At 44.6% G+C, this 23,587-nt stretch overlaps 3 protein-coding genes across 6 annotated transcripts; 2 read left to right on the top strand and 1 right to left on the bottom strand.

Annotated features, from left to right (window-relative positions):
• The first annotated feature begins 771 nt into the window (after window positions 1-771).
• Window positions 772-2,802, top strand: LOC138634166 (XK-related protein 8-like). The gene is made up of 3 exons (XM_069720846.1): window positions 772-1,365; window positions 1,780-1,967; window positions 2,065-2,802. Exons 1-3 carry the CDS (start codon window positions 1,040-1,042, stop codon window positions 2,760-2,762), a joined length of 1,212 nt encoding a protein of 403 aa, XP_069576947.1. The 5' UTR covers window positions 772-1,039; the 3' UTR covers window positions 2,763-2,802.
• A 1,788-nt stretch (window positions 2,803-4,590) lies between these two features.
• On the top strand, window positions 4,591-7,677 carry LOC138634183 (XK-related protein 8-like). Its single transcript, XM_069720871.1, has 3 exons — window positions 4,591-4,961; window positions 5,472-5,662; window positions 6,333-7,677. The coding sequence occupies exons 1-3, from the start codon at window positions 4,654-4,656 to the stop codon at window positions 7,019-7,021; spliced, it is 1,188 nt and encodes a 395-aa protein (XP_069576972.1). The 5' UTR covers window positions 4,591-4,653; the 3' UTR covers window positions 7,022-7,677.
• A 3,654-nt stretch (window positions 7,678-11,331) lies between these two features.
• eya3 (EYA transcriptional coactivator and phosphatase 3) lies at window positions 11,332-23,076 on the bottom strand. Of its 4 annotated transcripts, XM_069720866.1 has the most exons (19): window positions 22,883-23,063; window positions 19,577-19,681; window positions 18,456-18,505; window positions 18,186-18,280; window positions 18,004-18,084; window positions 17,850-17,901; window positions 17,236-17,345; window positions 16,850-16,987; window positions 16,567-16,652; window positions 15,825-16,002; window positions 15,207-15,376; window positions 14,796-14,879; window positions 14,578-14,667; window positions 13,543-13,601; window positions 13,261-13,421; window positions 12,797-12,911; window positions 12,237-12,358; window positions 12,034-12,134; window positions 11,332-11,737 (listed from the first exon to the last, which is right to left on the bottom strand). In XM_069720866.1, the coding sequence occupies exons 2-19, from the start codon at window positions 19,631-19,633 to the stop codon at window positions 11,657-11,659; spliced, it is 1,830 nt and encodes a 609-aa protein (XP_069576967.1). In that variant the 5' UTR covers window positions 19,634-19,681; window positions 22,883-23,063; the 3' UTR covers window positions 11,332-11,656. The 4 variants fall into 4 exon arrangements, with proteins under 4 accessions (XP_069576967.1, XP_069576966.1, XP_069576965.1 ...); XM_069720865.1 differs by having other exon boundaries at window positions 12,034-12,358; window positions 19,577-19,684; window positions 22,883-23,076; XM_069720864.1 differs by having other exon boundaries at window positions 12,034-12,358; window positions 22,883-23,075.
• Between the last annotated feature and the right edge of the window lie 511 nt (window positions 23,077-23,587).

Here is a 23,587-nt window from a genome sequence, read left to right as displayed (position 1 = left end):
GGGGGAGACTACGTCACACGCTCCTCTCATTCTTATTGGTCGCTTTCCGCAGAGGGGGGGTGTGGCTTATTTTGCGTGCTTACCGAACGAGCGCACACGGAGGAGGCGCGAGGCTGGGGGGGGGGAGACTACGTCACACGCTCCTCTCATTCTTATTGGTCGCTTTCCGCAGAGGGGGGTGTGGCTTATTTTGCGTGCTTACCGAACGAGCGCACACGGAGGAGGCGCGAGGCTGGGGGGAGGGAAAGACTACGTCACACGCTCCTCTCATTCTTATTGGTCGCTTTCCGCAGATGGGGGTGTGGCGTGTTTAAACACATTCACCGTGATCAAAATATTAAAGATATATTTTCTGTCGATCGTCTAAACTAACGAGTTAAAAAGGTTGATATTTTCTGTCAATAAACTAAATTTAGCAGACAGGTAGTTGACTCGTTTTTGTTTTTTTTATCAGTTCGTACCATTTAATATGAACTTTTATTTCTTTAGCGTTAAGTGATATTTACAGGATCACGTGACACAAAATCCCAGAAACAGTGAATTTGAACGTCTTCAGCAAAAAAAACAAAAAAAAACAACAACAAATAATCACATTTGAGTTGAACTATTTATTTTTTTATTCTACTCACAAAAAAAATGTCTCAAACGAGAAGTAGATTATCACAATTGTTGAAGATAAATGTTGTGTATAAACCTTGTGTTGGTTTTTTTTTTTAAGCGCTGTTTGAAGTTCACACCGGCTCACCCCGGACTCGTGATGCGGGAGGGGGGCGGGGTTAAGCGCCGAGTGTTTTGGTAGAGAAAGTAACACCAGCTGTTCTCCTCTTCACAACTTCACTCTTCAGGTTCGTGAGCGGTCACTCCGGGCCGGGGGGGTCCGAGTTCAACACCGAGATGTTAGGGTCCACGGAACTTTTTCGTCGTCGCCGCGGTGGAGAACATGGACCCGCTCCGGGGGGGAGATAACGGGACACGACGTTAGCACCCCGGCGACAGGTCGCTCGGTCGGGTTCGGCTTTTGTTTCGCCCGCTTGCGGCGATGGAGCGCGGAACTTTTTCGAAGTACTCCTGGGTCGACTTCGCCTTCTCCCTGGTCGGGTTGTGCACTTTCCTCGTGGACTTGGGCTCCGACGTTTGGGTGGCCGCCGAGTTCTACCGCCGCGGGGACGTCCTCTGGTTCGCGGTGCTGGTCGGCCTCATGGTCCTCTCGTCGCTCGTGGTCCAGATGTTCAGCTGGTTCTGGTTCCAGTACGACCGAGAGCTGCCGGGCTTCCCCGCGCACACCGGGGCCGGAGCGGTGCTCTGCGGGGGCCGAGTGAAGCTCTTCTGCCTGTTGCATGTGCTCCAGCTGGGCTTTCTCTGCAGGTATACATGTCTGGGTCGGTACCACCGAAACTCCTCCACGATGGACCGACTTAGACCTGGGTTTTTTTTTGTTTTTTTTGGATGTAACTGCAGTGATGCGCGGTTCCTCAAGAGTTTCAACAACCAGCTGGCACACTTTAGGATATTTCTCTAGTTTTATGAAGAAAAATCAAACCGTATTTCTGCAGGATAACTGAAGGAAACGTCACATTTCAGGTGTGGCAACCAGTAAATCCAGTATCTCAGTGGAGGGGGGGGGGGAGGAGGGAGGAGGAGGGGGGGAAACTGAAGCATCAAATGCACAAATAATGAGATAATGAGATGATGACGAGTTCAAAGTGATCCTGATTCTTCACGCCAGATTGCTTCCATTGTTTTCGGTTTCTCTCATTTCTCACGGCCTTCCCTCCCCAGGCAGATCTCCGCCATACGCCGGGGCTTCCGGGTCTGGTGGCGGAAGGAGGGAGGGTCCGAGTACGCCGTGTACCTGTCGCACGACCTCAGCATGCTGCGCCTCATCGAGACGTTCTGCGAGAGCGCCCCTCAGCTCACCCTGATGATCTACGTCATGTTGTCCACCAACAAGGCCCGGACAGTCCAGTGTGCGTCCTCTCTCTCTCTCTCTCTCTCTCTCTCTCCGGCTTCGTTTGCTTCACTTCATCTCGATCGAACTTGTGTTTCTGTGTTTTTGTTTTGCAGTCGTGAGCATCGCCGCCTCCACCACCTCCATCGCCTGGATGGTGGTGGACTACCACCGCTCCCTGCGCTCCTTCCTCCCGGGCAAAGCCGAGCAGGGCTGGGGTTCCTCCCTGATCTACTTCCTGTGGAACCTGCTGCTCATCGCCCCGCGGGTGGCGGCCCTCGCCCTCTTCTGCTCCGTCCTGCCCGGGTGCGTCGCCGCCCACTTCCTCCTCCTGTGGCCCGTCTTCGTGGCGTGGGCGTGGCGGCAGGGGACGGACTTCATGGACAGCGCGGGCGGCGAGAGGCTCTACCGGGCCACCGTCGGGCTCATCTGGTACTTCAGCTGGTTCAACGTGGCGGAGGGTCGGACGCGGGGGCGGGGCTTCATCTACCACTCCTTCATCACCGCGGACGGAGGGATCCTGCTGGCGACCTGGTGGTGCTACAGAGACCCGGTCCGGTCGGAGCCGTACGCCCTCGCCCTGCTCGTCGCTCTGCCTCTCGCCTACCTCCTGGGACTGCTCTTCAAAGCCCTCTACTACTGCTGCTTCCACCCCAAACTGTGGCGGCCCCCGGTGAGGGACCCCGGACCGCCCGACGATCTGCCCGACGCAGACGTGTCCTTCAGGGACTTCTCCATCCAGGACGGCGCCGCCGCGTCCTCCCGCGTTCTCAACAAACGGATGGCCTGCCACGCCGCTCATTTCTACACATAGACAATGAATCATTAGAAACCATTTAGATGGCACGAATAGAGCCGAGAAAATAAATTCAGATAAAGTCAATCAATTTAAATAAATTAATACATTTCTTTAAAATAAATTTATTTATGTATTAAATACATAAATTTATTTTAATAAATAAATAAATTTAAAGTAAATACATTTAAATAAAGTAAATTTATTTAAAATAAATTTATTTATTTATTAAATAAATAAATGTAATAAATACATAAATTCAAAGTAAATAAATTTAAATAAAGTAAATTGATTTAAAATAAATTTATTTATTTATTAAATAAATAAATTTAATAAATAAATACATTTATAAATTTATTAAATTTACTAAAATAAATTTAAAGTAAATAAATTTAAATAAATAAATTCAAATAAAGTAAATTTAGACCGGTAAATGCCACGACGCGATGCAGCGGTGCTTCGCTGCGGGCCGTCTCCGCTGTGTGCTGCACACTTTGCCAGATGCTTCGGACACTTCCAGGCCATAATACAGGTTCAGCAACAAACGGTACAACATGACTTGGGATCAATGGATGAAATCACCTTCGCAGTATATGTCATTTTACATGCGTACATAAAAATCCACAAAGCAGTTCTGCCAACAGAGAGCAGGAGGAAGCTGCAACTTTTATGAGGAAGTAAACTGTACACGTGTTGTTTTTTTTGTACCGCTGGTCGAGGCGCATTTGTGAAACGACACGAGACCGAGCAACATATCTTCGAGTCGCTCCTCAAGAAGTTTATAGCTCCTTCGTGCTCGTCGCTCTGAACTTCCTCATCCACCCTCATATTTATCAAAGCGACGGGTAACGCAGAATAAAAGGGTTCGGGAAAAAAAAAAAAAAAAATCTGTGGACTCCGTATTAAGCCTGGATAGTTTAATAAGCTAATTTCTTAAACTAAACTGATACATTTTCTACTAAAGAAATTGTATTTAATAAGTTTTTATATATTCTCCTGGTCAATGGTTTGTTGTTGTTGCTGTTGTGTATTTTGTATTTTAAAAATACAAAATTAGCAAGAAGTAAGAAATGAACAGCGTTTGTTTATTCCAGTGAAATCCAAAGCGATTTGATAAATATTGTATTGAGTATTAATATCAATAATCAGAATATTTTGGACGTCAATTGTTAAAGGTTTGTTTGACTTTAACTGATTTTTGCAGTACAGGTTGTATTTCTGAAGTTGAATACGTGACGGCGTTTTATAAATGCCGTGTTTGTCGGCTGCTGCTCCTCCAATCTTTTGAATGTAAATTGAACCGCTCACTACTTTTCTAAACGCCCGTTTTGAGTGCGTTCAGGGACTCGACGCTACTTCGTCTCCATGTTAAAAAAAAAAGAAAAAAAAGGCATTATTCTGTGTTTATTTAAATCTCCTCTAACTTGTTGTTTTCTGTGTTATTTTCGCACGTTGAATATCTTTCAGTTTAGCCTGTGCATCTCCGCGAATGTTCACACAAACGGTCTCTGCAGAAATCAAAGGTCAAGGCCACGACCGGGTGCTCACTTTTTACCTCATTTGCCATGTGCAATTATTAAAGTGGCAAACATGTTCAATCCCTCCTGGTATCCGCTTCTCTTTCTGTTTCGGAGACACTCGTTGCAGATGGTGAATGATGAAACTCAAGGTTTTAACAGGAAACTCAGTCACAGTGCGACTAGTCTGATTGACAGTGACGGCTTTTAAGTAGGTCGTGTTGGAAGTGGTTCAGTATGCCTTTAAGATGTGACTCCAAATGAAGGCGTGTCACATTGTCGGAGGAGAGGTTTTCAAACGCTGAACTTTGCCTCTTTCTTTGCTGTATTTGGACCCAGCCGAGCGTCGTGTAAACAGCTGTTCAGAGAGGAAAGGTGTGGACGGTAGCGGTATGGAAGTCACCGGCGCCGTGTTCAAGTATTCCCTTCTGGATTTCCTCTTCAGTTGTGTGGGCCTGCCGATGTTCCTGGCAGACATTGTCCTGGATATCCTGATTGCGGTGTCCTTCTACCAGGACGAGGCCTACGTGTGCCTCGGCGTCCTGCTCCTGCTGCTCGTGGGCTCCTCTGTGCTGGTGCAGGTCTACAGCTGGCTGTGGTACAGCTACGACAACTTCGAGATGAAGACCAAGTTTGGGAGCAAGCTGAGCTACAACCATTTGAAGCTCCTGCATGTGTTCCAGCTGGGAATCTATTTCAGGTTGTGTAAACTGTTTAATTATGTTTTTAAAAAAAAAAAAAGAAAAGTGCTTCGGGTTGTTTGAACAGAGAGAACAGGAATGGCAACCGGACTGTTTCGATTCGGCTTCTTTTGGTTTCGATCAAGTTTCTCTTATCTCAGAGCCTCTTCCTGAAAACATTCCTGTTTCTGGGAAATCCTGTCTTAACACCGGCTCTGTGCAGCAGAGAACATAATGTGTAACTTCAGCCTTCAGCAAACGGTCTAGCTGGATTAAATATTTTTTTACAAAACTGGAAAAGTTTTGCATTGTTTTTGTGTGTCGACATTCACTCAAGAATCCCAAAACACATCATTGTTTTCGAGCTGATCGGATTTCAGAGCTCTCCTCTGCCAACATATTAAGAATACAATGCTTGCAATTGAATGTTTTCTTTTTCCAATGCCTGAATACCTGCCGTCTCAATATCGTCAGTGTGTTTTGCTTGACTTGGTGTAAACTGGTTATGACTCGTACTTCTCCGTCCTCAGGCATGCGGGTGTCTTTTTGACCGGCTGGGAGAACTTCCGCTCGAAGCGGGGCGAGCCCGAGGGCTTCGCCGTGTACATGAACCACGACCTCAGCATGCTGCGGATCCTCGAGACGTTCTCGGAGAGCGCCCCTCAGCTCGTCCTCATGCTCTCCGTCATCCTGCGGGAAAGCCGGCTTGACCACATTGAAGGTCGGTTCCTCAACAGCGTGTCGTGTGTGTGTGTGTGTGTGTGTGTGTGTGTGTGTGTTTGGAGGGAGGGGGGAGGGGGGGGAAACCATGAGTCACTGTGACTTCAGTGACAATTTCAAGGCATGAATGAATCACTTGCAAGTATTTATTTTTTACATTACAAGTCCTGGAATAGAAACGAGCTGCAGATGATGATCTACTGAAAACTGAGTGTTAGGAAGTATATTTAGTCAGGTAGTGTCAATACACATTTAGAAGTATTTTATGTGAGTATTTCTACATTATTTTGTCCCATTTACTATAAATACCTAAAAAAAAAAAAGTAACTGAACTGCTTCTCTGTAAAATGCGACAGTTCAACGGCACCACAAACTTCAGCCTCCAAAATGACTGTTATATATTATATTACATATATTATAACCTTCATGAATGGAGGATTTACTGAGACTGTTGTATCAGAGCCAGTTCAGACCAAAAACTTGTGACGATTTGAACCTCAACTGCATGTTTGTCTTTTTGAAAGTTGTTTTGTTCATTACTACAAAAAAAAAAAAAAAAAAAAAAATCACCTTTAATGAAAGAGGAATAACTTTTTTTTTTTTTTAAAATCCAGAAACTCATTAACTAGAGCAATACAGTCGGTAATGAAGACCGTTCTCATCCTCCTCAGTGCTGAAGACCGTCTTCTCGGCCTCCACCGTCGCCTTCTGCGTGACCATGTACCACCGCTCGCTGCGCTCCTTCCTGCCCGACAAGGAGAAGCAGTCGGTGAAGTCGTCGATCGTGTACTTCTTCTGGAACCTGCTCCTCATCTTGTCCCGCCTCACCGCCCTCGCCCTCTTCGCCTCCGTGCTGCCCTGCTTCATCTTCGCCCACTTCTTGTGCTCGTGGCTGGTCTTCTTCTTCTGCGCCTGGCGAGCCAAGACGGAGTTTATGGAGTGCAAGTGCGGAGAGTGGCTGTACCGGGCCACCGTGGGCCTCATCTGGTACGTCGACTGGTTCAACGTGGTGGACGGGAAGACGAGGAACAAGACTCTGCTCTATCACGCCTGGATACTGGTGGACGTCTCCGTTCTCTGCAGCCTGTGGTGCTGGAAGATGACCTCGGGTCCACCCGTCGTGCCACACTTGAACGTTATAATGAAAGCCGTCTGCGTTGTTGCACTTTACATCGTCGGTCTCTTGTTGAAACTTTTGTACTATAAGTGTTACCATCCGAGCCTCGGTAAGGAGGAGCTGAAGGGGGACTCCCCCGATGAAGACGTGGTGGACTGTGGCGTCGCATTTCGCAGTCTGCCCGCTCCGCCAACACGCTTGAACCGGAGAATGAGGAAGCAGGCCGAGAGCTTCTACTCCTGACCTGCATCCCTCGGCGGCCACGGGAAGCCGAGGTCAGGACGGGAGTCATGCAGATGTCAGTCAACCGGCGGTTTTCACGAGAGATCACAGGGTTGTGTGGGAAAGATGAGCAGCAAAACGCTCCTCCCCGAACCGCCCCCGACCGAGCAGACACGAGGTCATCCGGCTTTAATGAAGGTCCAAGTTGTTGAGATGTTTTCTCGGACGCACTTTCAGCACCGTTTCAAAACTATGAAAATAATGATTTTATCTGTAAAGGTCCAGCTTAAATCATCAATTGAATACAAAGCGAGGAAGTGAGACCTGATTACAAGTGGTCACTCACACAGAAAACAGCATTATTTATTAGTTGTGTTAAATTATGTCTTTGCATATGTCTGGGCAGGAACGACCAACCACTGTTTTATAAGTACTGTACTGGAGCATCCAAGTGTTTACCAGGTTTTCTCAATGGTCTTCCAGTTTTTCCAGAATGCCTTATTTGTAAGTTAATTTGAAATTTAAAAAAAAAAAAATATTATATTTATATATCTGTTGTTAATTATTTGTATTTTTTTTGTAGCTTTTTACCACAACAAGCAATAAACACAAACTTGAGTCTGAAACATTTTAAAATGTATTTACATTGTATTGAGTGTCTCAGGTACACAGGAAAACCCTACAGGACTGATGGGGCGGAGGGGGGGGGGGGGTATTGATTACTGTAATTAAATTACTATTGATTATTATGATAAGTGTTCAGTTTACAGGATCACATCCAGGCTCTCTACATGACCCTCACATGTCCTTGCAGATGAGATGAAACACATTAGAAAAATAAAATAAAATTAAAAAAACAAACAGCTTTTTAAAAATAACAGTATTTGGCATCGAAAAAAAAAATTAAAAAAAGGACATCGAAAAGTATAATCCTTTAAACATTGCATGGACTTTTTTTTTTTTTTTTTTTTAACAGCCATGGTATATACACTTCAAAACAGACATGACATGCAGACACGGTAAAGAAATAAACATTCAATAAAGCTGAAAAGATGCAATGGTCTCAGTTTTAACAAATCTTTGTCAAAAAAAGTGAGGACTGCTCAATTCTCCTGAATTCACGTAGGTAGTACGACACCCAACGACCGCAGAGCTCACGTTGTTAAAGCTGCGTTTCACCTCGTCATGGGACCTGCATTAAAAAATACCATTTTATAACAGATTGTGATTGTCTCGAAGCGGTGCGAAGCGTTTCACAGCAGCAAAATAAATGCGATCTCCTTTTTTTTTTTTCTTCTTCTTCTTCTTCGAAAGGGAGGCAAACATCCGAAAACAAAGCGGACATTATTTTTTGAGAGATTTTCCTCAAACGAAAGTATGAAAAACAAGAACGTTCCCCAGCAAAAGTAGCAATAAACCATCGTGAGCCCGTTTCCTAAAGCAGGCTTCTTCACACACTCCCCGCCGTGATGGATGTATAGTTTCAGTAACAGTGCAGACAGAATAATCAACTCAAAATCTTTGTAACAAAAGAAAATCTTGTCAGCACTTTTTTTTTTTTTTTTTTTTAAAGTATCGAGTTAAACAAAAAAAAAAGAAGAAAGAAGTAAAATAACACTTTGGATAATATAACGATGCAGCGATACGTGTATCAAACCAAAAACAAAGTTACATATTTCCCTTTTGAGATTATGCATACAGATGAGGGTCAAAGGCACAATATAAATATGCACGCAAGACACACAAACAAATTACACAGAAATACACATTCGTAGCGGTCGAGCTGCATGTGTGTGTAAAAATCGTCTTCAGGCTCAGTATTGTTCAGTCGTAATCTCATTCAGACCAGAGAGAGTCGACTCCTGCTTCCCTCACCGACGAGAAATTCCTCAAAGTAAGGTTCGTGACAGAGTAGAGGAGTATTGCACAGTCGTCATCTTTTGTTTCGTTTTCCCCTTTTGAATATGACTCATTAAAGGTTGTCATGCAGCTGATTGATTAGAATTAAAACATCAAGTGATTAATGGATTCGTCAGCAACTTTTAAATAATAGTTTGAGTGCTGTTTTTATTTTATTTACTTTTTTTTTTTACGAAAAATCACCAAGAGCTTATTTTTTTAAAAATTATTCTCAGTTGCTGTTTTTCATCGTTTTTTGAATGTATTTTGGGTTGTGGACTGTTGGTCAATTACAAAGATGCCACAGAGCATTTTGTTCACTTTTTCCTTCAAGAAAAAACAAAATTATTATTTTCTATTAATCTGATTATTTTCTTGATCATTTGTTTTGGTACAAAAACAACATAATTTCCAAACCTACTAAATGCTTGTTTTGACTCATCGGCACTCCAAAACTCAAAGATATTTTACTTTACTTCCACATAACCAGATTTGTTTTTGCTATTTTTGCTTGAAAAATTACAAAATCATTTTACATCTAGGTCCTAAGAAAAAAAAAAAAAAAAAAAAAGAATCTGAAAGGATCAGGAGCTAAAAAATAAAAAGCAAACAAAAGCAACAACAACAACAACAAATGTTAACACCAAGTCGGACAGAGCGTCTGGGCCCACCACGTTTGTCCTTATTCACATCGCTAAACAACGACAAAAAAACCAGCAGAAATTGGCTGTTTTAAATGCAAATTGTGCCTCTTCCATCTGAAGGAGATGTTTCTTTTGATGGAAGTTAAACTCTGTCTGGGATTTCAAGGCCACTTAGGACTGTGCTCTGAGGACCCCAAAGGACAGGCGGCGTCAATAAGACAAATAGGGTTGATCATCGCCGGCGTCCTGTGAAAACCACGCGTCCCCGAAACGTCACAAGCCACGGTAAACTTTTAACAGCTGCGTGACCGTGCTTTTAGGTAATAAACATGTTTCTATATGATTTAAAAAAAAAAAAATTAAAAAAAAATGTAATACAGTGAACCCTCGCTATAACGCGGTTCACCTTTCACGGTCTCGCTGCTTCACGGATTTGCATCGTGCATTGAAATCACATTACGACTATATGTAACGTAGATATATTTAATGTCCAGTTCTATCTATTTCAATTGTAAAATAAAGGTTACGACTTCACGGATTTCGCCTATCACGGTTTCTATTTGGAACGTAACCCCCGCGAAAAACGAGGGTTCACTGTACTTAAAAGGAGAATTCCACCATTTTTCCACATCGCAGTCTGCTGGCGAGGACGAGTGTAAATGTCGTGACTCCAGAGGGGCTCGGTGAAGTCCGACGATGTCCTCAAGTGACATCGAATGAGCTGAAGACTACAAGTTTGGACATTTTAAACGAAAAATACGAAGTAGTGCTTATTAGATCGCCGCAGTCATCTCTGCATGAAACTGGCTGCTATGAGAAAAACACGTCCAATTCTTTTTTTTTTTTACCCGAGTGTGGCCGAGTTGCATCGTGGATAATACAGGCGTGAGGAGAAAGCAGAATATGAGAAGAGAACAATATGAAATCATTGGACTTTAATCCTTCAGCTTTCCTGCTTTCTTTCCCTTTTTTTGTTTTGATACGTGGTTTTCACTGGAGCGTGACGCTATTTTCAACAACCCGCGCGCGCCGCCTTGCCGATAATACCAACTCACTGTGTAAGTCACCTGTCGATCTCCCCGGTCGCTGCTGAAACTGATCAGGTTTATGTTCGACGCATTATTCCCGCCCTGCTTTCCTCACTTTACACCCTGGTGGCGTTCAGAAAGGATGACTCGGGCGACCACGGATCACGCACACCACGTGTGAAAAGGACCACATGTCTGGTGTTGCAACACGGTGGAGAGGCGGGAGCAGCTGACCGACCGGTGGTGAGGTCAGGAGGGAAGGTCGTGATCGATGTTAGTACCTTTTGTTAAATAGTGGACGAGCTACATGAGAGGCAAAGAAAAAAAGAAAGAAAAAAAAAAAGAAGGAGGAAATGAGGATTTTGATTCTTGATGACTGTTAGCTAATTCATGATTTGCAACCAACGATGATGCTTTCAAGTCTTTTCAATGCAAAAACACAAACAAATCTGCTTTGATGTTGTTCTTTGAATTATAGAGTCAAAATGAAAAAAAAAAGCTACAACCCTAAAAGATTAAAAAAACAAACAAACAAACAAAAAACAACAGTAAAAAACAACAACAACAACAACTTCCCTTTGATTGTGAAAATCCGGAAAGAGAACCGAGATTGAGGGATAATGTTCAACGCAGGATATTTGATGCTGAAGAGAAAGACGATAAAATAAAAATGGATGTCATCCCTTCTGGGTCCAGATCAGTGCCAGTTTCAGCCGTTTGGAGGTTAGCTGCCGTAGAGGGTGAAGGTGAGGGTGGAGAGGGGACGGGGACGGGGGGGGACGGGGGAGTGCTGGGCGAGAGGAAACTTAAAATTCAGCCGACCCGATGCGTCCGGTTTGTTTCTCACAGTCAGCTCCGACCCAAAGTCCGCCTCCGTACGTATACATATCATCACACGAGTCGTCAGCGGGAGCAGATAGCCGTTTCTAATTCTAGCGGGCCGAGTGTGTATCGTCGGGGTCGTGGAGTAGTTTTTTTTTTCTTTTCTTTTCTTTTTTTCACACAACGGTCACTCCACGAGTCGCCGGGCGCGACGACAACATTTTCCCTTTTTTAGCGTGCGACATTCAAGGACGGCGTCTCCTTTACAAGAAGTCCAGCTCCAGCGCTTGGTGAAGGGACACGAGGTCGCCGTGAGCAGAGATCCGCCAGAAAGGCATGTTGTGCTGCACGGGGAGGGAGAACACAACTGAGCTCTGACCGGCATAATCACACTGGATCTGCATTTCATTTCACTTTCTCTAAAATGGACCGGCACGAGACGAATGCAGTGATTTACAAGTCTGGAACCGTCAACGCATCAAATATCACCGTGATCTCATTTGACTTGTTTTCGTATTCACGATTTCGTTTAAGCTTTGTACTCACATCTCAGCTTTTCTGGCGCAGACGCCTCGTTAAATGATCGAATGTGGACCGAACTGGATGAACACACAGGGGTCACGGGAACTTTCAGGTTTACCTGTTTTGCTGCGAACTCCTCATCTCGACCGTCGCCGATCACCACGTACGTCACTTTTTTCCCGAAGCGAGAGACGATCCTCTCGAAGCAGCTCTCTTTCCCTGCAGGAAAAGGAAACCACAAGCGGATTAACTCACCACCTCGGACCTGCAGTACGTTTCTCCGCAGCAGATCGAACTGTACTTCGGTGTTTTCGCGCGTACCTATCTTTGTGGCGCTGTAGATGTTCTCGATGGGGAACACGTCTCCCAGGCCGTAGAGCAGCACTTTGGCCAGAGCTGGAACCAGCTGAGTGGTGGTGACCAACACATTCATACACTTCCCCCTGTCGGTGGAAACACAAAGGTTTAAATGAATAGCATGACTTAGCAGCAACAAAACTGCAGTTCAAACAATAACACAGACATAAGGAGAGTCTTTTGATGCCCACGGTTGTACTAATTGAAATAAATTATAAAAGACCAGGTCAGTGATGCATTTTTGGCATTTACACAAATATTCTGAGGGATTCATTTACCCAAATCTAACTAAAGGAATTTCATTTAAAAAGTTGATGTTCACCGCAGCGCGTGCTACAAAAAACCTGCTTGACGGTACGTGTTGAAGGTGGAAACATCCGAGCAGAACATTTTTCTGATGAGGTGGAGTTCAAATTAAACTGTCAGCCTGGTTTAAGTGTTCACAATGATTGGAGTTTTTTTTTTATTGGATCGGAGGCACGCTGAGGTGCACGGGGGCGCTTAAAGAAATAAAACCTAAAAACCTGGACTGGATGAGCAGCAGAGACTTGAGCGCCGTGCTGAGCCAGGCGTCCGTCACGTTCTCGATCTCAGACTGAAGTCTTAACAGCAGCTCCCTCTTCATGGGACTCAGCAGGCCTGCAGGACAACAACATAACACGAGGTGTAAATCCTACAAGAAACAACATTTAAGTGCTTCCTGTTTTAATGTTTCCGGTGTCTGAAATGACGCACCTCCCATTGGTTGGTGGTGCAACGACAAACACGTAATGTCACAGCTAAATATTCAAAATCAAAAACGCAGAAGGGAGCGCACACGCAGACCTCCAGTTTTCTGTTTCCTTTTGGCCACGAGGTTGAACCTTGAAAACATGTTAAATTCACGCCTAAACCGGCCTTTTAAAGCGTGAAACACAAGACTGGAGGTGCCTGTACCTTTTACTTCTCGTCATTTACTTTGATATAGCTGCGTGTGATACATACTCACCCCCGACGTTCCCTTTGTAGCTGTTGTAGATCTCTTTTAGCCGGCGGTAGCGGAAGGCCAGTTTGCGCATCCACTCCACCCCCCCCTGCACTCCCGCGGCGGCCCCCGACGCTCCTCCCCCACTGGGGCCGTTAAAGCCGTCAGCCAGGAAGTTGTAGTTACTAAAGTGCAGGCGAGACACTTATTAACCTGAATGAAAGTCTGAGGTGAAACTAGTGATGTAAAAAGAAGAGAAGTCGGCATGTGCCGGGCCGGTCGGCTGCAGGACAGCATGTCACACACCTCAGGTCCTGTCCGTTGTCATCAGAGGCCACGTCCTCCACGTGGACCTGGTCACACTCCTGGAAGAACACAACGAGTGGGAGGTTTATTTTGTTCGTTTCGTTCAGAACTGCAAACATCGGGGTTGGGGAGGGAGGGCGGGGGGCAGACGGTCTGAAGCGCGTGGTACAGGTGCACGCTGAGCGCGTCCAGTTTAGCGACAGAGAATGCGAGTGCTGAAGCAGGCGGGTCGAAGGGGTTGTACTTTGACTCTTGATAAGTCGCGGCCAAGCGCACTTGCACTTTAGCAGTTTGCTATTATCGCGGCGGATTTTCCAAGTAGTAGGAACACAAACAGAGTTCGTTGGGCAGAAAAAAATGTAGAACGGTCAAATGTGGTTTTGTTGGTCAACTTTCAGCTGCCTGAAGACGGAAACGTGCCAACAATGTCCCTGACCGACCGACACACCCACGGGCGCTCGGACGGGCGCAGGTACATTTGCTATTCAAACAACTTGGTTGAACTGGTTGAACTGCTGCGCCTGGTCTGAAACCAGCAGGGATACTTAAAGTTGCGCTCGGTGCCACTTTATGCCAAGTGCATAGAGCCCAAAATGATAATAATAATAATAAATATTTCATGCACACCTTCATCGTGTCAAACTCAAGGAAGTCTGTAGGAAGTCTCACCCCCAACCTGATAATAAGGAACCTTTGCAACGGCCTCGGAAGACGTCTTTTTACTGACCGTCAGTTTGACAACACTGGTGTGTGGAAACAGCACCTTTGGCTGGTTTATGTTTAGTTTTAATGCAGTTTTACTGGGATTTGATTAAACACCGCCCCTTCTTTTTTTTAAAAAATTTTTTTTTTATCCAACAGCCGTGTATTAGAATTTCTCCAGAACTCAACGACCTCGATAAGAGATCAAGATCAGGAGGTTTCTCACTAATAATAATAATTTAGCTTGTACCAGCTGCTGTAACCAGAAGTAAAAAAAAAAAAAGAAAAAAAAAGCTGCTTTTCTCAGACCGGTGTGGCTGTTTTCCACTTTACCTCCAGGTCATTGAAGAACAGATGAGTGTCGGCCAGCTCAAAGATCAGCTCCTCCATCTGCAGGCCCAGGTTCAGCACTGTGGCCGGGTCCTGAACACACGAAACACAGACCCGCAACAGATGTCACGCAATAAAACTGAGTCACACTTTTGCAGTTTATATATTGGATGCTCAAACTTGTTGTTTTTTTTGGTGCTTTTTTCTCCACAGAAACTAACCTTCCCAAACTTCTGAGCGTAGGAGCCGGTGAGCAGTGAGTGGAATATTATGATGGTCTCATCCAGATCCCACAGAAAAATGCGCTAAAACACACAAAAAGAAGAATATTAATTACGATGTAAAACACATTTAACTATGTCTTTTCTTTTTAATTTGCAAATTGGTCCTTTCAGCTGTTCATCGTTGCATCACTAGCTTTGCCATTACCTTTGAAAAACATTAAACTACATGAATGTGCTGTTCTATATAGACTTTGGACTTGACCGACACGGCGGTGCTTTAGTCCACTTAATAAATGGGCAATGACGAGCGAAAACATTTGATTTAATGGTCAAAACAAGCTCAAACTCGGTTGATAAGATTACGCGCTACAGTTTAATCAACCCCCTACAAGTCGAGCGCACGTCTACCTCCAGGTCAGTGTCAGCAGGTGGGGAGCTATCAGACTTCCTGCCCTTCCCTTTGGCTTTGCCAACCGAGTTCCTGCGGCCGACCTCGTCGTGATCTCGGGCTCCAGCAGGGAGGGCAACGCCGGTGGGGAGGGACGCACCTGCTGGGAGGTTCTCTGGTGGGGACGCATCTGAATACAAGACGGGAGGACACGAGTGGGACATTAGTACCCGATCAATTCACTGACTTCTGTTGTCTTTGAAATGAAATGTGTGTGAGAAAGACTATCAACACATATTTCATATAAACACAGCGGTGCAAAAGTTTTAGGCCCTTCAGTTGTTTGGGTTCTCATCGATCATGCAGTGACATCAGACTCACGAGGACCCGCTGCTGCACTTTGTATGAAGTTCATGGATAAATAAAGAATATGAATGGCATCATCGTAAAAAGCATCCTCACTTTACTTTCAGCGCCTTAAACTTTTGCACAGTATTGTGTGTATATACAGATAAACACACACTTAGAACAACGCGCTCCGTGGTTTTAAAAACAGCTTTCGTAATGGAAAGGACGAAGGAAATAAAAAAAAAAAAAAAAAAAAAAAACACAAATAGAAATCGGGGTATGAAAAAGACCTCGGGGAGGCAGTCCGGCTGAAGCGGCTTCCTCCGACTTCACAGCTGAATATCCGGCCACGCCGACACCGGCGCTGTGCTCGTCGCTGCTGGGCAGCCCGGCGGGCACGTAGCTGGGAGGCAGAGTGTAGTACTGAGAGAACTGACTCTGTCCCAGAGAGTTATAGCTGCTGAACTCCTGGACAAGGTGAAGAAAGAAAAAAAAGATGATGATGATGATGATGATGATGGGAAAAGACTGACAAACACAATGCAGCGATAATCTCATTGTTCAACATAACTGGTTGCGTGTCACAGAGCAGGTTATTTTAGTCCTGATAAAATCATCCAGAAAAACCTCCACCTGCATACTCAACAACTTAAATATGAAACTGGATCTGTCCTGTTGCTTTAAAACTCTTGCATATGCTTAGCCACTGTTTATCAAATCGTATTTTATGCATCACTGTGTATAGTTGTCTGATAGTCTAAAAGGATGACACAGAATAAGAATCTCGCCAGAATGTTCTCCAGAATTTTTATTTGATTTGTGGCATGTTTATCTGGATAAATTCATAACCTGAATTGTGAGTATTTTTGTTATTTTAAAGATAAAACACACGTACGAATCTTTGATGTTTCATTTGTTCTGATAATTAAGCATAAAAACAAGATATGACACGTGGATTTTCCTCTCCTGTGGAGTCCTGATCAATAGGAGAACACATTTTGTTCCACTGAGGAACACCACCGTCCTCCTCACCTGGTGGCCCGCTGCCGTGGAGGCGGTGGTGACGGATGTAGCTGAGGGGATGTTGGAGTACACACTGGATGTGGTGAAGCTTGAGCCTGGACACAGAAAGAGCTCTTTAAAACAGAGTTGAGTATAATAACAACAACAACAAAAAAGTGTTTTTCATGATGGTTGAAGTGAGAGGAAGAGAGGGAAACAGAGCTGTGCCACTGCAAGTTCTCCTTTATTTCTGTGTTCTTTGCAGACAGTGTGACAGCGTTATCTGGTGAGACAGAGTGAGGTTGCAGCTTGCCTTGGCTGGGGTATGAGTAGTGCAGTTGGCCTGGCGGGGTTGAGGTATATGCGGTGCTGAAGCTGAGAAACCCAGGCTGGCCACCAGAGGGCGCCTCAGGCAGCCCTGTCTCTGTTTTTATGCCTGGCCACATAGCACCTGAAGATCAGAGAGAGCAACGGGAGCAGAAAATGAAAGAGGCAGCGGGAGAAGTGGGTCGAGGTTAAGAGACCGGCTCCTCCGGTCAAGATTCGGGGCTTTGTGTGTAAGAGCAAGAGACCAAAAGCAGATTGATTCCACAGCGCCAAAGCACAGTAAGACCTTTGAAGCAAAGTAACGAAGGTGTGATGCTGAGTTTTTAGTGAGCAGAGTCTTAAAATGCGCTGAGAGAAGGAGCGGACACTAACCAAACGGTGGGAGGCCGTAGGTCTGGCCTGTCTGGGGGAAGCCCGAGTACACAGTGGACTGGGCCAGAGGAGGGAAAGCTACCTGGCTGGGGTACGACGTCACTGCTGGGCTGAAAGAGAGAGCGCGACAACTAGAACAACACACCTGGATGTACCTGCACCAAAACGACTACGTCAGCGCCCGATACCGTCGTGTGGCAACTGAATATGTAAAGGAAGCATGAAATGAGAAATTAAGGAATAAAACTGTCGATTCAAGGTTGCGGTGAATGTTCCGTTGCGAGAACAAAATGTCGGTATTCAAAGGCGGTAAAGAAAGGCTGATCCTTTTAAGATTACTGAGCTTCACAGAGATTTCTTCAGAAAAAAAACTTGATTAAATCCTGAAGTTTTTCTTTCGCTAGAGATTTCTCAAAAAAAATGATTACACCATAAGAATAAAAACAAGAGTAATAACCATAAAGTGTTTAAGGAATAAACCCGCACAGTGGAGCAGGAAAACCGATTACATCTGTACTGGTGCAGCTAAAAACCTTGTGTCATGTTTATGCTTATTCTTAAATCTTTTTAACATCACAACGTGATAAATGATGGGATGTATGCAGTGTACTCACTTGCTTCCCTGATAAACCTGTTGGGTGTATTCAGACGTGGCTGTGTCGGTGGCTGTAAAACAGAAGCCTCAGTTTTAGCTACGAGATCAGCTTTCCTGTCTTTATTACTGCATCGTACATCATTTAAATCTGAGACAGGATCTCTTGTTCCTACCAGAATGTGCATACGAGTTAATGGAGTCACCACACGCTTCGGGTGCTGCTCCTCTGTCTGCGTTCGACTGCTCCTGCTCACCTGCAGCCAGAGATATATATATTTAAAAAAACACAAAAAAACTTGGTATACCACAGCAACCTTTGTGTGGACTGTGAGCCTTGAACATATTTCCTGCTTACCCGGATCGAGCCGAGCCGCGGACAGAGCAGAATAGGAGCCGTCCTGCTCCGACGGACCTAAAACAGCCGCTGGGCTCCTGTCGCCACCCAAATTACTGAAACGGCATCAAGAATACACGTTAAAATTGAATTTCTGCCCCGAACCTGCAAATCGGCTAAAAACCAAGAAAGTCCAACAAGGTTTTTTTTTTTTTTTTTTTCCTTTCAGTGGTTTTTCTTGCGTGGTTTATAGAAGCAGCAGCTGAAAAGATGTAATAAGTGAATACCAACCGTGGCTCTTTCTCCAGTCTACCGTCGAGCTCAATCTTGGCCTTCTTCGTCTGCGCACACACAAAGAAAACTTCTGAGAAAAGGTTTTAGTTCTATTTTCTCTGCTGCTTAACAACTATTATATGCGGCATAATTTTTTACCTCAATATTTTAAACAAATGAAATCAAATAAAAATAATGGGTCTGATATCTATCGCGCTAAATGATTCTTTCTTTCATGGAGTTCTTTTGTGGTTTCTGTCTGGAGGCTATTTGCTCTACGGTGAAAAGAAATGACATCAGAACCGTAACTATATATTGTGTTTACGCACAGTATCATAATACTATAATACGAGTAGTGTGCTGTGAAAAGGTGGCACGCAAATATCAAAGACCTGCACAGTTTTCTGTGCAATAATATTACAATGAAACATCTGTTTTGCACCTTTACTGCTTTATTTTCCAAATTATAAAGCGAAAACAAACAGTGAGCCATCAATACCAATTTTACACACTTTTATAATTTATTGTTTCGGGTATTTTACCTTGTTTATTCGACAGAAGGTGACACATTGCTTTTACAATTTGGCCTTATTTTGGCCAATTAACACACAAAAACCACCAGAATAATCCATTTATAATTATGTGCTTGTGAAAAAAATGACAAATTCCCACATTTGAGAAACAATAACTGGCAACTATTTTTAATTTGAACTTAAAATCACGATGAACTTATAATCATTTATTTATTAGCTACTCAGTATAGTGAAAGTCACATTTTAAAATCCAGTGAAATTCACTGCCAACTTTGATCGGCTAAAGAAGAAATGAGATAAAATGATATCTGAAATATCTGCATGAACTTCACGATGCAACAGAAATACATGTTTCTTGTGTGTCACAGAAAACAATGCACAGATTCATCTTACAATATATATATATATACATGTCTATTTATGTTTTATATGTCTATTTATGTCTAATTTTTTACTTCTTTTTTTTTTTGCACACAGAGAGAGAAGCTACAACCGGAGTCAAATTCCTTGCATGTGTAAACATACCTGTCCAACAAAGCCAACTCTGATTCTGAAAACTGCTGCGTAATGTTTGTTTAAGCTGTGTGTTGCTGTGCGTGGACTCACCGGCAGCTCGGGCAGCTCCTGCGGGTCATCCATCTCTGCAGCGGAGCGACCCGACATGTCTGCACGCTCAGCCTACTCTCTGCGCCCGGAGAGCCTGTCGGGACCCTGCTTCACACAACCGGAGGACCCAAAACACAGGGAGGCACGGAATAAATGGCAGGAGTAAAAGCCTTATGTAGTTTTCCGATGCGTGACTCTCCCCTCCCCCTGTGCCATAAAGAAACGCTCATCGATGGATCCCTCCCCCTCCCCTCCACGCCGCTATCAGGGGCCGATCAGCGGTAGAGGTAGAGGCCATAAAGGAAATGTGGCACCCGGGTTTTAATCTCCAGCACGGGACCCGCAGGTGAGGCACGTGCGGCGCTGACGTTACCCAATGTCCCCGCCACTCTTTGTGTTTACTGTGGGATTAAGGATGCGTGCCACTTTACATGTGTCCCAACCTATATTCAAGGAAAACATATTCTCCAGAAGCTTTAACTGCTCAGGTGCAAGCTGTCATATCAATAGATGCCCCGGAGGAGGGGTGGGGGGGGGGGTGAAGGGGGAGGAGGGGCGGGGGGAGGGTGAGGAGGAGGGGGTGGATAAGATCTAACCTCGTTTTGTCCCCCAGTGTGTCAGGTAGTCGTTAAGGGTGCGTGTTCAGGATCCAACGCGTGCCACCTGAACTGTTGGGGCCACCGAAGTGATCTTATGCAAGATTTATGTAAGTGAACTCGAAAAAATGAGGCTACCGGATGGATTCCCGACAACAAATTACAAAGATATGTTCCAGATATTAAGACCACAGCTTACTGTACGCAGTCGTAAGATGCTAAACTTGAAAAGATGATGAAGTCACCGCGATAATTAAAACTTTCCCTGCTACACCGACTCCAAAACGTTTTCCACTCTCAAACTGCTGCTTTTTTAATAATATTGTTAATCAGAGATGATCAGATTATTTCTGGCTCATCTGACAGGCCCGAATGAATCAAAACCGTCATCTCTCCAGCTGTTGCCGACGGTAACCAGGCTGATCGCGATCACCTCTTCTCCGCCAGCATCACAACAACACCCGGGTTGAATCGCACCACCCGAGAAACACCATCGCCCTGTTACAGGATCCTTCGGGGGAGGGGAAGAGGGGAGGTGGTGGTGGTGGTGGTGGGGGGTGTCTGCTTCAAGCTATTCCTTTCTTTTCTTAAAGCGTGGAGAAAGGAGGCGCAAGGTCATCAAAGAGGAGGGAAAATCCGATCAGCTGTGACCTTGAGATTCTCTTTTATTTGACACAGAAAGTCTGAAACGTCTTCTTTCATGGGTGGTGTATATTTCCACCAAGTCCCTCAAATGTTTTCTAAAACCAACGATGATATTTTGTCACTGATCCGACGGAAATCGGTCAATAACGGGAATCAGTTTCGCAAGTTCACAAGATCTTGTTGATTTTCAGAAGAATTTCAGGGGTCGTACTCGTGAAAGCTTTCTCGTAGAATTACGGCGAAATACTCTTCGAACGCTGAGCGAGTTAATGAAACGCTGCAGATTAGATCATGCTGGGAGGGACGGGGGACGGGGGACGGGGACGGTGTTTGTGATCCATCTCATTTCCCACCCGACGCAATAACGACATTAAAAGCGACCGCGGCGCTTAAGATATGTTGCAACTGGAAAAATACAACGGCGCTGCAGCCATGACTCGGGTCTGTCGCAACCACCCGTCACATTGGGATGCAGTTAATTTCATTTCCACTGGATGTCACTGTGGATTTTGATTTATTTATTTTATTGTTTTAATCAACCGATCTGCCCCGGGTCCGAGATGATGAGATCACATTTCAAAAGCTCAGATCCTTTGATGGAAATGTTTTCGCCTATAAAAAGTTAGGAACGTTTGTGAATACTTGTCGTCACGCGCGATGTTAAACCTGAACTTCTTCGGGTTTTGGACTGTCGATTGGACAAAACAAGACGTTTGAAGCGACTGTGAGAAATTCTAATGTGTATTTATAAAAAATAAATAATAAAAAAAAAAAAGTAGATTCATGCTACGGACAAAACAAATAATTGAGAAAATAATCATCGTTGACAACGTTTAATTCATGTAACCTGTGAAGATATCTAACATGTCAACTCGTGATTTTATTGATTGATTGTATATAAACATATGAAAGGAGGCTTTAAAAAAAAAAGTGGTCTTTTGAACTTTCTGGGACGAATAAAATAACAACCAGATTAGATTAAAAATTAGATTAGATTTGCAGATTAGGAGTAAATCCCTGATGCAGACAGATGAATCTGTCTTTTATTATGAAGACACAGTTCATTGTATGTTTGATATAACTGAGCCTGGACAGAACCGGACAGGTAAACCCAGAGGACAGGTAAACCCGGAGGACAGGTAAACCCGGAGGACAGGTAAACCCAGAGGACAGGTAAACCAGAGGACAGGTAAACCCGGAGGACAGGTAAACCCGGCCGAGGACAGATAAACCCGGCCGAGGACAGGACAGGTAACCCAGCCGAGGACAGGTACCCCTGAGGACAAGTAACCCAGAGGACAGGTACCCCAGAGGACAGGTAACCCTAACCCAGCCGAGGACAGGTACCCCAGAGGACAGGTAACCAAGAGGACAAGTAACCCAGAGGACAGGTAACCAAGAGGACAGGTACCCCAGAGGACAAGTAACCCAGAGGACAGGTAACCCAGAGGACAGGTACCCCAGAGGACAGGTAACCCAGAGGACAGGTAACCAAGAGGACAGGTACCCCAGCCGAGGACAGCTCGCTTGTGAAGGTGAAGTCAGGCGTCCGACTACTTCCTGAAAAACTCTTTTCCTTTTAAAAAAAAAAAACCAACAACCAACAAGCCCGAGACATTAAAATGTCCACAACATACGGGTTTACTCGCTGGCTGGACTTATTAAAGAGACGCAAGTTACAGCGACCCGAACCAGCGTTTAGACAACACCCGGGCCAGCTTCCGGCGGAACCGCTAGCTTCCCAACGTTAGCGGGCGGATCGGTTACTGCCTCGATTATATTTTTTTCACCAACTAATTTTACAGCGTAATCCGCGTCGTCCCCCGGTCGGTCGTGCATGCGCGCTGCTTTATATCTGGTCAAGGAATAATGGACGGTCGACTCGTCACGATGTGTACTTAAGTTTGGCCCGGGCTCGAAACTTTTCCGCTCCAGAGATTAGTCGGCACCGGCAGCCATTGGAGTTGGGTGCTGAAATGGCAGCGTGTGAGAGCATCTCACGACTGCAAAGCCGATCGCGAAACAAACAATCCCGACACGCCGAAATGATCAAACCCGGTCTTACCATTGAAGGCGCGGAGGAGGATCGCTTTTATTTAAGCGTCTTCAATTGAATCCACAGTGTCAAGCTTTGTCTGTTGTTAGGGAGCACTATTTAGCAGGAAGTTTGCGTTGCGGGCCCTACGGCGCATGTGCGAACCGTTGTTTCTCAGAAGCCGTTTCGTTGGCGCCACGGGAGACGACAGGTGTGGGAGAAAGAAAAATGCCAAAACATTTGTTATTTGAACAGGTGAGCCTCCTCCACTTTTTTTTTTTGAATTTCTATCTGTTTTCTCTTTGGGTTTGTTGCTTCCAATTAATTTTATGTTGACGTCAAACAAGCGGGTTTGAAATGAGTCGAAAACAGTTCTTTACGGTATTGTTTGGCAAACTTTTATATATATATATATTTTTTTTAGTGTTTTAAGTGCAGCCTTAATATCTTATCAGAAGATTTTTGTTTTTGTGTGTCATTTTAAGTACCAAGAACCATCCTCTAGTTTTGCATCTCCTCTGGTTAAAGTTTTTCTCTGGATGTATACAATGTGGGAAGTTTCAAGTTGGGTCCAATTTGCAATTTTTAATGGTTGAAAATGATGTTAAAATACAGTAAAGTTTCTTCAGAACTAAATAACACTAAACTTTGATGTTTAATTCATAAAAAGACACAAACGATCCACGACAAAAACCTAAAGTCTACAGCGGTGCATCAAAGGAGTTAAAACAAACT

Source organism: Brachyistius frenatus, unplaced genomic scaffold (assembly GCF_029030835.1).
Source record: "Brachyistius frenatus isolate BFR_SWC_R1_liver_20210118 unplaced genomic scaffold, ASM2903083v1 Contig_253, whole genome shotgun sequence".
NCBI lineage: Eukaryota > Metazoa > Chordata > Actinopteri > Embiotocidae > Brachyistius > Brachyistius frenatus.
Note: the sequence above shows the minus strand (reverse complement) of the source record. Positions and strands in the feature narration are given on the sequence as shown.